The following is a 12,490-nucleotide window of genomic DNA, read 5'->3' as shown; positions in this document are numbered from 1 at the left end:
ACTGGGGCAGACGCTGGCCTGCACCAAGCAGTGGTCTTGACGTTTCCAGTGCCCGCCCACAGAGGGCAATTGGATCATTTTTAGCAGCCTGTCCAAACTCATTAAGGTTTAGCTCGCGTGGAGTGGAGGGTACGCTATGGCATGTGGTGCCTACTAATTAAGCAATAAAAGTCACTGCAGGGGTGGCCAAGCTCGAAACCCTGCACGTCAGTGACGGCACAAGTGATAATTGAGATGTTGCAGCCCCACATATTACCTACATATTGCACTGATTACCAACTGAGGGAATACATCATCGCTCTGAACCCAGCTCTCATCTCTGGGCCCTGCCGCTCTCGTCAGGAGAACTAGACACTGACAGATCGACTTGCATTTGGAAAGAGGGGAATATTCCTCCGCTACATACCAGACTTTTTTAACTTGTTAGTTTTTCTGTATTTTTTATGCTGCAGCTTCTTAAAACTAGCGACTTATCGCCTTATTATTTTACTGTTTTTTTATTCCTTTTTTTATGAAGAGATGTTGCATTTTTCTGTCTTTGCTATGTTTCATTCGATTGCGGAAAAAACTTAAACATGTAGCAAATACTGCAACCTGAATTTAGGCAAAAGAGAAAAACGAACAGCAAAATAAAAAATGTGCACATATTTTAGTGACTTCTTCTTAATCTCAAAAACCCAAACTAAAAACACCAAAATATTCTTAGTTTTTTTTCTTCTTGCTGATATTTGTCTTGCTGTATCACCAGTGTTTTCCAGTCCTGACTGTTAATTCACAGAAGCAGGAAAAGTAAAGTCTGTGAGACAATCAGAGCTCTCTTGCTTCTGTGCTAAAAGTAGAAAAAAAAATTAAAATAGCATTAATTGATTCCTGGACGATTTGCATGTACAGTATTAGATCAGACTACCTGACCAGACTCCCAGTTACCACCTATATTGATAATTATTTTCCCCTATTACTTTGAAATCTGCTTTTGATAAGCGTCTGTTTTTGCCCTCTGCTTGGTGTGGAAAAACTAAGGTTGAAATCGCTGCCGGATTCCATCTTTCTCGCTCCTTTCATGAATTTGAAGATCTCAGTCTCGCCGCTCCTGAAACACTGCCTCCTATGGCTAAAAAGGACTTGGTTCTTTCATTCCTTTATCATGCCTCCTGTACTTCACCAAGGGAATAAGTCTAGTAGCCTTTCTTTGAACCTTCTCCAAGGTACCCAAGATCCTTCTTATGATGCGGTCACTGGGACTGCACATTTTAGACAAGGAAAACTAGGGCATTTACAAATTCACCACACCTCTCGGCTTGCATTGTACGCTCTCACATAAATACCCAAGCATCCTCTTTGACTTGTTAATGGATTCTCCATGAGGCCTTAATGACAGTGAAAAATCCACTGCAAGGTCTAACTCCTTTTCCCACAGGACATTATTCATACATTCCATACATATAACCCCTATTTCTATTCCCAACATACAACACTTTGCATTTACTGTTGGTTACTTGCCATGTATCACCAATGCCTGTATCACATATATACAGTATATATATCTGTTTGGATTTTAACAGCAGCCTCAAGGTAAATCAGTGATTTTTTTTCTGTCTCAAAAATATTTGCATATTTAACAAGTTTATATCTTGTTACTTTGCATACATTACCAGGGACACAGGGCCCAGAAGGAGCATCCTCAAGGCTCTGTCCTGTATTAAACAGCCTGTATTAAAGTCCTAACTTAACATTTTTAAGATACATTCAATTATGTCTTCTAAAAATCGAAGCACATCTTATTAGGTGAACTTCTAGTACATCATTGGCGGTTTGTAGACATTTTCCACCTTCAGATGACTGAGATGCATATGCTGAATGTAAAGATAAAAGAGGCTGTGAATAGCAACTGCCCCGGCAAAAGACATCGTTAAGGAGGTGGGTCTTACCTGGATCGTTGATAACCCGCAGACCCTCTGTGCTTGCAGTGTTCCTTTCACTTGCGTCTGATTGCCCCTCTTGTCTGGCTCTCCCTCAGCCCCTCCACTCCCATTTTTGAGCTGCTGGAACACCGGTACGCCCAGCGCTGGCTGGAGGAGCAGCAGTCTGCGGAGCGGGCCAAACTGGCGTCTCGGCAAAAGAAGGTGAGAAAGTGAGGAGCGAGCGAGGGAGGGAGCGCATAGCGCAGACTACAGTCCACCACATCCACCACACCGTGCTGCAACATCGGGGCTCCTGCTCACACACAGCCCCCTCGCCCCCGGTGAAAAGTTGACATTGAGCTTGAGCCGCGCTCCCTTCCGGAGGGCACAGCCACAGCAGGCCCAGACTTCTGTCTGCCCCCGGAGAGCCGTCGCGATTTTGTGACCCAATCTGCACAAGAAGCACAAAGGAAAATGACAATCAGGAAAATGTGTCAAGCACTTTCACTTTCACTCAGTTTGTGTACCATACTGTTCCGTTACAAAACATGACATACCCTTAGAGAAACTTCACTTCAGCTCCAGGTACCCCACTGTTTTTACCTGCCTGATATCCTATTGGTTAATCAATAACTCCTAAGTTACTTTAATAAGTCCATTAAATAATGCAACATTTATCTCCTAATCACTGAGATGTAAAAACTGTCTTTGGCACAGCTGGATGTGGTCAATTTATATGAAAAAAAGACGACACCAAGACAGTGTGTTAGTACACCCTGTTCTGTATGTATCGCAGCAGGCTCAGCTGGGGAAGATTTACGAGACACGGACATCCCTTCTGCGCCAAAGCCAGCCCAGCGTGGAGTCTACCTCCCTCTGGAAACTGCCCCGGTTCCAAAAGGTAACATCCTCCACCCTACACTTCCATTCTGCTCGTGAGTACGGGCCTGGCACCATCACAGCAGTCATCAGGTTTCCTCAGCTACTGTTGTACTGTTAAAGCCTAGCAAAAGGCCCATGGCCTATTAAGTAGCCCAAAGCAGGATTGGCAAGTGTTTTAAACTCAAGCGTGCAGACACATTCAGTTTTTTTTTTTAACGAAGAGGTTAAAAACCTGGTAGGTACAGCTCCTATGTCCTACAGAAGCTGCATGATTCCATCATACACTTGTTTCATACTTGGTCTTAAATATAAAAAGCCGATATGAACGCAGATATTTTTAGGTAAAGGAGAAGTTTCATTTTCTTCCAATGCCTTTGCAGTCCGCTCTAGACTGAAGGTTTAAGTGCCGATGCCTTGTGTCCTTCCTGAGTCAGGTGCCTCTCCAGTAATTTATTGGTGTCAGGTCCGTCTCCACCCTGTCAGAGCCCTGTGGTGAGGGGAAGGCCTGACGCTGTCCAACAGCTTGTGTGGGTCTCCCCCCGGCAGCTGGAGGGGACCTGCCCCTCTTCCCGGCCTGCTCAGAGTTCATCCGCTCCTGCTGCCCTGTACAGGAACAGTGTGGGCTTGAGTGGGCATCTGTGAGGGGGGTAACATTGAACTCCAGCCCCTTGGAAACCCCTGTTCTGCTTCTCCTTGATATCCAGTTGTCTCGATCCCTTTTACTCTTGATCTACTGTATCAAGTGTGTTCAGAATGGGGGCCTCACTGGCTTGTCTTTCACCACTGAATAAATTCCCCATAACTTTAAGTCCGCACATATCCTATTTATAGTGGTCCAGTCTTTCATAGAAAACCACAGAATACATTTGCCAAAACTAAAAGGGTTTTGAATCTGTCACTGATCAAAAGCCTTTCACTGTGTTTCCTATCAATTTTAGTTTTCTGTAATCAAGGAAGAAAAATTAGGATCTGTGTTTAAAACCGAGTGTTAATTCCAGACAATAAATGCTATTTAAATAATTAGTTTTTTGTTAGGAAAAAAAATCAGACAAGAAAAAAAAAGAGGCTTAAACTTTGGCAGTTTTTGTGAACTTACATTATTACAAAACTGATAATTCTCTTGTGTCATACTGAGCCTTTTACTTTTTAAAGCATTAATTTTAACAATGAAAGTAGATTATCACAGACTGACTAACAATAGCATCACAGAACTCAGAAATAACTTAGTTCTCATATTGAAGTGGCCATATTCATTTCAGTGTTCCAGGAATTTACTTGAATTCCTCTAGACAGTATGGAGCTAATGACACATGGAGTAACAGGCTTTGTGAATTCCAGCCCTTCAGATTGTGTGTTACGTCTGCCTACTTACTAACCTACCCATCTCTCTGTCTGGATGTTGCTTTATTCACACAGAGTCAAGCAGTGTCACTGCAGTGGTTTCTCATTACTATGACATATCGGTCCATTAAAAGCAACGCTGCTTAAAGACCTGAACAAACTGATCCGTGACTCGCAAATTAAAAGTTTCCTTTCCACTGAACAATCAATACCGCTGTAAGGGAGAGTGCTGGTTAGCTTAAATTTGAGATAGGTGCATACTGGAAAGGACAAATGGAACTGGATGGGCAGGGAAGAGGCTAGCTTAAAGACACTTAATTCTAGGTGCCGCAAAGCGGTTCTTCTTCATGAAATTTTGATGGATGGCCTGAGCCGATCGCTGCCCCCTCCCCCCACCGTCCCTTCTCCTTCTAAGCAGATGTCTTTGGTGAACTCTGTCAGAAATAATAAAACACCGGTTTTAGATGCACAAGGATGAGAGAGAGGAAGAGAGTGAGGAGTGATAGCTGGGAGCCTGATGTTTCACACGCAGGAATCCAGGCTCTCGAGAGCTTGTCTGAGAGAGGAGACACTTCTACAGCCCGAGATAATGGGGCTCACAGGAGCAGGACACTGTGCTCAGAGCCATGCAGTGGGAAAGGACTAGATAGGCGGAGGTTTAATTTTGTAGACTGAGCCATATTCTAACACATGGGTGGCCAGTCCTAAATTTAGCGTAGGGGGGACTGGGCCGCATTCTAACGTATATAAATATGCGGTCAAAAAATACTGTCGCCCTGTACCAAAAAATAGATTCATTCAGTCATTTATTAACTGTAAGAAATATTAACTGTAATTATCTGCTATCGATACATTTAATGGTTAGTTTAACGCTCAACCATCCCATTAAGTGGTGGCCAAAACCTTCTGTGGAATTCACAGATTTATGATGAGGAGTTCCAGTTCCCCTATATATATGTTTATGTACAGGGGCCTCCGGACCACTGTTGCCAAGTATGTTGCTTGACTAGTTGGTAGCTGCTGAAATATTAATTCCTTCTATATGCAATTGTACATGTACAACAAGCATGCTTACTAGACAGAGTTGTGTGGTCATTGATCTCCTGGGCAACTGCATTTAGGCTAGTCATCAGGTTTGTCTGGATTTCACTGAATGCATCACCATTCACTTTACCCAATACTTAATCATTGCTGGCCTGGCCTGTTTGTGTTTCACATGATGTGTCCCATGGTCTTGTAGCTCTATATGGTAATTGCTGCACTGGGCTTTGGGAACTGTAGAGCTCTGGGATCTTAAGGACAGTTCAAGTGCAGCATGGCCACTGCCCATTCTACACTGAAACACTGTAAACTGATGCACACACCTTGCCTGCAAGAACGGGATCTAAAAGTTTACAGGTTATACATTTACAGAGACATATTGTAAGCATTAGCACCCTTTAAGGAAAACAGGTTGCCCACCTGGATCTGATCATAACTGCTCAAAGAGACTCGGATTATAACTCCTGCAGGCCCCGCTGTCGGGACCCGACGCCAGATTTCCCGGATCTCAACCCTTTGAAAACGTTGCACCACCCAGGCCTTCCTGGTGGAGTGACTGGCGTGTGGGAGTGGGGAGGTGGATGTGCACGCTGGAAGTGATGATTTCTCTCACATTTCCTTCCCAAACCCCCCCTTACCCCTTGCTTCCATCTCTTCCCCACCCACCCCCTGGCCAGCGCAAGCCTCCAATTAAATCAAAAATGGTTTGTTTTTATTGGTCTTTTACGCTGACAAGTGGGCTATCATCCTGACGGCTCTACCTGTCAGTGAGCCGGCGAAAATCCTCGGTTGACAATGCCCAACGCTTCCAATTAGGAGAGAATCAGGCTCCTGGTGCGCTAACGATCTTACCTCCCTCCCCCAAGGCCCCCCTCCGTCTTCCCCTCTCGCTTTTTCTTTTCCCTTAATTTTTTTCTTCTTCTTTTTTTGTGTGTGTATCTCCACTGCAAATTACCGACACAAAACGGGGTGGCGTTTGGCTGCTGAGGACTGCCGTCCAGGCCTGTCAGCTTTAATGAGCCGATGAAGGTTTATTTTTGCGGCAAGCATGTGCTAAATTCTTTCTTGTATGACAGCTGACTGTGAAAGGCGAGTGTTAACCTTATAAAAGATTTAGCAATTCTCATTATTTTCTGTCAAGTATCATTTCTGATGGCTTTGGGTTAGACATTTGCATCCCTGACTTTTCCTGAGCGCGCCCGTTCCATTTGTTTGTTTGTTGTGTGTCGTCTTTTCCTTTCCCTTTTCTCTCTTTCTTTAAATGCATGTATTTTTTCTGTATTTCAAAGAGATATCTAGATGCCAAAATTGTTCCAAAGGCGACATGCTTTTTTACAAAACAAAAAAAAATCCATAACAAACAAACAAAAAAATATATAAATAAAATAAACAAGCAAAATTTCTTTGTGTTTTTCCCGGGGTGGGGGTGAGTGAGCTGATAGGAGCAATTTCTCGCTCTTTGAAGCATCTTGCAAGCAGTTTGCAACATGTTAAATATTAAAAAAAGTAAAGGGAACACAGAAGAGAGTGAGTGACAGAGTTTTCCGTTGGTTAGAACTTTTATACATATTTATAAATTTATTTTGTCATAAACACCAATTTTTATGTTTTGGAGACAAGCTTCCTTCTACGCTGTCACGTCAAATCTGATGTCTGTTGTAGAGGCAGAATCTTGAAGAAGCTGATCGATTGAGAAACAGTTCACACAGCACCCCAACAATCCCCCTGTCCATTCACTCTCGTTCGCTCTCGCGTTCTGCCTTGGCGCTCGAAAGACACCGGCACCTCCTGCAGGTGGACACGCTGTGCTCGCAGCGGATACTGAGCCAGCAGGGGCAGGAGGGGCACAGTGAAGCAAACTAACGTAATCATGCCAAAGATTTCTCAAAGCGCTTTACAGTACAGACCACGTGCTGTACTGCAGAGTTAGCTCAACCACTGGTTTAATGAGAAGTAGCTGTGGATGGGCACTGGGGCACCTGGGCCGGCCAGTGGCAGTGGCACGAGCGCAGGGGCCTCGCTGGTTCTGACTGGGCCACAGAGGGACCCGTTGCATTGGGCCCCTTTTGCTCTTGGTAGCCATGCTGTGCGTTTTTGAACCCTCGCGTGCATCTTACTTTCACTACTTTCGGAGGAGCAGGAAAATGAGGAAAGCATCTTGCAAACGAACGCTGTTCGATATGCGTTTCATTGTCATTACAAGAAAAACCTATAACATTAAATATTTATCATCTCACCAAGTAATTGATTTTGTAATTAGTCCAACATTTCCTGGATAAAGAAAATATGAAGTAATTATTATTAATCATTAATTGATTTCTATCTATTATTGATTAGACCGGTGAATTTTTTGTTGTAACTTTAAAAATAATTTACCACTGTTTACATATTTCTGCTGAGACTTTTACTTAATCTTTAATCTAAAAAAAGCTAGAAGTTGACTTTTCAGTCTGAGTCACAGTCAAAAAACTCGCAATTGCTCTACATTCCTGTTTGTATTTAAAATAGCACCTGTTCTTAAACACTTCCTAAATTATTTTGCAATTGAAAAACTTCAGCGCTTAGTTTATTTTGACATATGATTTTCAAAAATAATTTTGATACAGACAAAACAAGATAAATCAATGTTTCCTAGGCAAATATATGCTGGTTCTACAGGAAGATACTATTAAAGCTCAAAGGTTATTAGTGAATACCAAAAACACTTGCTCTTTAACTCTGTATGACTCAAACTAAATATACTCCATACATCATCCCTCACCAGTTTTTGTGATTCACCAATTTACATCCCTAAAAATCACGCCACTCAGACCACATATAGAATATATTCTATCAATTTGGCACTGCAGTTATAAAGAGAACATGGTACAGCTGTATACTGCTGTTTACAGAGTGTGCGAACTGACCCTTTCAAAATCACAACCCTGTATTGTGACTATTAGTTCACATAGCTGCCAGTCTCTTCAGATATTCATTTTACTTCACAGTCTCTTAGCTGATATTTTGCATAAGACAGAACATTATTTGCCACTGCTGTTCGACTTCCTCAGTATTTGCAAAGGGTGTGCAGATGTTTTGTCCATGTCTGTGTGTGCTCCTGTAATGATCAGGAGCCGTCAATCAGGCCTGTGCTGAACCAGCGCAGTTGCCTAGAACATTTCCAGCAGGTCTTCAGTCGAGGGCTCAGGTGAGACGTGACACACAGCTTGGGCAACTCCTGTGCTCTGTCTTCAACTAATTCATCAGGAGCCTGACTGTTCGCATCGCTGGCACACAATCATTTAAACACAACTCTTAATAAGGCAGTTGTCAGACCAAGACTGGCTTTTAGGGCAAACCGATCTCCAGACTCCTGCTTCCTACATGTTATATTGACCATAAATTAGTGCAGAAACAACTGTATATGTAAAAAGTCTGCCTCGTTGTTCAGTGTAGGCTTGAATTCAACACAATACACCACTTCCTTTTTTTTGTTGGGACACATCTGCAAGGCAATTATACTACTGTCAGGTCATATTATAATATATAAGCAACTATACACCATACTAAATGTGACATTCTTCATAGGAATTTCTCTGTATATTTTAATCACAATGGATTTAATATTGGAATTTAGTTATTGAATAATAATAGAATGTTTATTTCAATCAATCAGTATAAACCTGAAGTGAACAAGGATTTAAACCAAAGGCCCACTCATACAATCTAATGCATTTTTCAGCTATGAGCACCAGACTCTGTTTTACAATAGTAGAGTTTTTGTGCACTACAGTTATTAATTATTATTTGATCTTCTACACAGTTTTTTGTACTGTCTGATGCAGATCTAGAAATGTATTCTGGTTGTCCTAGATCACATTAAAACAGTACCATATGAGGAGGGTGGTGTGAATGAGATTTCAGCAATGCCATCCTGTTAGTCCCAGGTGTGCCAAACTGACCCCTAGATAAGGAGTCCCTATCCCTTACACGTAAGCCAAAATCTTAAGCACTGCTGCTAGCTAACACATGCCCCTCTCTAACCAGAGTATAGCAAATATCCACACTATATACAGTATACATATATCTACCCAGTTTCTAGCCAGTTCGGTCAATTCAGGGTCGTGGGGGGAGCTGGAGCCTACAGTATCTCAGCAAGCAATGGGTGCAAGGCGGGGTGCACCCTGGGTGGGGCGTCAGTGTGTGCGTAACGCAGCACATCCAGAGGACTGCAGTCCAGTATGGACAGGCCACTGCAAGTGTCAGGTGTTCCTCGGGCTCGCTGATGACCCTGTGTATTTCTATTCCCAGCCCAGGACTGTCTGGGGTCACGGTCCCACAGCGTGTGCCATGTTAGTGGAAACAAGGGTAAGCTTTAGTCTTTTCTCCCCGCAGGTGGGGCCTCACCTGGACACATTCCAGGAGCCAGAGTCACGGCGGAGAGCGGTCAGCACCCACGGCTCCGACCCGGCGGCCCGGCAGGGCCATCTGGGCCATGGCACACACAGCACCGGCTAGCTGGCTGGCCCAGGAGCTCGGAGGAGATATCGCACACGCGTTTCCTCATACACTTCATTCCTGATCATTTCACTGTGTTTTTTCAATGAAAAAATCTAATAAAAATTACATTTGTAGGTTATTAGTCTTGATTTATTATTAAATCTCAACATTCAGGCTGCAGCTGATTTTCACCGCATGCACATAGATGGTGGTGATTTATTATGAACACATGTTCTGTGACAGTAAGAGTTTTACACAGGTTGGGGTAGCTGCAGTGCACTGGAGTAATATTATTTTTGCTGTTCCATTATCTCCACTTCATTTAAACCTTTGTTTATATAAAGATGAATTATTTCAGGTTAATAATGACACTGCAGTATTTCTAAAATATACTTTACACTGTGATTATAATGCATCATCTTTTAATTCACTTACATAAAAAAATACCAACTCATTGCATGCAGCACAAATGTGAGAAACGGAGCAGTGAGACCTCTGTTGAACAGTCACACCTGCCCCCTCTCTGTGAATATGCATTCCTGAGCACAGCTTTACTGCCACATTATAAGGAGGTAAAGACTAAGGACCTGCATCAGCTTTGGAGCAGCAACATAATAACACACTGATCCCTGTACAGCATCACAGTAAATTCAAGTCAGGTGACAAAGGCTGCGCCTGTCCTCAGGTAACACTATTAGAGACACACTTTAAAGGGTACTGGCTGCCAAACACTGGAATAAACACCAACAGAAGGCAAACACAATGAATTTGGAATAGAAATACGCACCATAAGGCAGGGCTGACCAGGCAAAACTTCAGCTTTATGTTTAAAAATCAAGATGACTTATTGTCAGGGAAGAGACTTTTTATAAGGTTTCTGTGCCAATGGTGCGGTTTTCTATAGTATATTAAGCATGTTAAGCTTTTTTAACACAGTGTAGCTTTCATTTTAACATCTTTGATAGATTTTTGGAGTAAAAGGCCGTTTCCCTATATTATTATATGTCCTTTTAGTTAAACCAAGGCAATTATCTGTTACTTTATTTATAATATCAATCGTTTTGCTTAGTGTTACTTTGTTTTCTAGTAGATTCTTGATAAAAGTGCCGATACCAAACATTTTAAAGTAACCCTGACGACCAAATACTAGAAAATCTCATTATAATAAATTAGCATCTTTCCATCGTTCATGAATGTCAGCCTTAATTCTATCTTATTTTAAATGTATGCATTTAGTTCATAAAACGGAAAAGTGGAATATTTTAGCATATGGTTATGTGGTTTAATTTTAGAAACAATATTTTCTTGCAAAAAGCTCAACTAATTAAATAAGGGTTACAGATAGGCATTTAAAAAAAATAGACTACTGCCTCCGTAATATTCCACATAAGTCTATATAGCTGGGAAAAAGAATGTGGTTGGAACGCAGATACGGATTAGGTCATACTAATTTCTTATCGAAGTCCAGCGCAATAGGGTTGTTTCTGCTGTCCCCACGCCCCCGCCACGCGTGACAGCTTGCAGCCAGGCTGGGCTCCCCTGGGAGCGGGCGGCGCTGCACTCACCTGCCGGTGTGTCTGCGCAGGGCGAGCGCCTCCAATCTGGTCCGATTGTCGGGGTCCGGCGGGGACGGGGGCTGGAACGGAGCAGGAGAAAAAACAAAATAAAGACTTCGAGGTGTCCGCAGTGGGAACAATGAAGTTTTACGCTGTTGATATCTGTTCATTAAATGCTTTCATGTTATGTGAGGTTATTGCGAATTTACATTTAAAAGCGTCGACATTAGTCTTAACTAACAGGCTAAACGGTGGAACGGTGAGGGTCTTTCTACCGCAAGCTGCTCCCCGCATAGAGAGATAAGAGTCAAGAGAGCAATTTGCCTTTATTTGGGGCAAAATAGTTTTGCAGCTACAGCAGCGACGATGCTGAAGGTAAGGAAATTATTGCAAGATCTCCTTCTGGAACTTTTCGATCACGTTATTGAACGTGTCTGGTTTTTGACTATGTCTTCATAACGAACGAAAAATGCAGAGGCTGAAACACGCATTGATGTCGTTTCGTTAAATCAAAAATAATTATAGATCACATGCTAAATTAAAATTACATCAAAAGCATTACCGTTAAAGCACACTGAGCTCAGTAACAGTAGGCTGACTACTGTCTCTTACATTTCAATTAAATAGTAATAACAACAAATATATTTTTACTGTTCATCTTTCACCTAGATGCTTTTGGGAGTTTTTCTTCAGATTTTTAAATGTATTGTTTCGCCTTCTCTGATTCACTTATTTGATTTAACCCAAGACGTGGCTGTACAATACAGCGTTATCCTTTGCACGGTCGCCGGTGGATCTTAAACAACCCAGAAAAATAAAAGCATAAGACATAAACTGACAGAGTGCAGGCTAAAGCATCCATGAAAAAACATTGTACAGTAAAACAGTGGACGTTAGTAAAAATCATTCTAAGATCTCTGAGGTAAGACTGGAAGCGACCCTCGATCTAACTGCCCTGTCAAGTTTCTAAAATAAATACTACAGGCAGACAGGGGTGGGAGAGGCTCACCCCCTCCAGATAATAACCCTATTATAAGCTTCATCAATGATGTAATGAAAGCAAACAGTGTGAAAATTGCCTGTAAACAGTTGGATCTGGGTCTCCTAATTAATTCAGTGTCTCTTTTAATCAAAGTGAGGAGGGGGGGGGGGGGTTGGGGGGTGCAGTCGAGTTTCCTCCTCCTCGCGAGCGAGTCATCACCCAAAAAAGCCCCTTCAGCCAATGGGAGCAGATCGCTGGGGACGCACGTGGACGGGACACCTTTAAAACCGAGCTCCTGAGTGTGACAC

General features: G+C 42.6%; 1 protein-coding gene across 1 annotated transcript in view; it reads left to right on the top strand.

The window, feature by feature from the left end:
• The window catches only part of cfap77 (cilia and flagella associated protein 77), a 32,768-nt gene extending 23,106 nt beyond the window's left edge, over positions 1 to 9,662 (top strand). The window contains exons 4-6 of the mRNA XM_088940664.1: positions 2,018 to 2,123; positions 2,698 to 2,802; positions 9,540 to 9,662. Coding sequence (XP_088796790.1) covers positions 2,018 to 2,123; positions 2,698 to 2,802; positions 9,540 to 9,662 — 334 coding nt within the window. The remainder of the gene's footprint in view (positions 1 to 2,017; positions 2,124 to 2,697; positions 2,803 to 9,539) is intronic.
• The last annotated feature ends 2,828 nt before the right edge of the window (positions 9,663 to 12,490 follow it).

This window comes from Atractosteus spatula, chromosome 23 (assembly GCF_055471065.1).
Source record: "Atractosteus spatula isolate fAtrSpa1 chromosome 23, fAtrSpa1.hap1, whole genome shotgun sequence".
Classification (NCBI taxonomy): Eukaryota; Metazoa; Chordata; class Actinopteri; order Semionotiformes; family Lepisosteidae; genus Atractosteus; species Atractosteus spatula.
The sequence above is the reverse complement of the archived record's forward strand: the minus strand, read 5'-3'. Positions and strand labels throughout refer to the sequence as shown.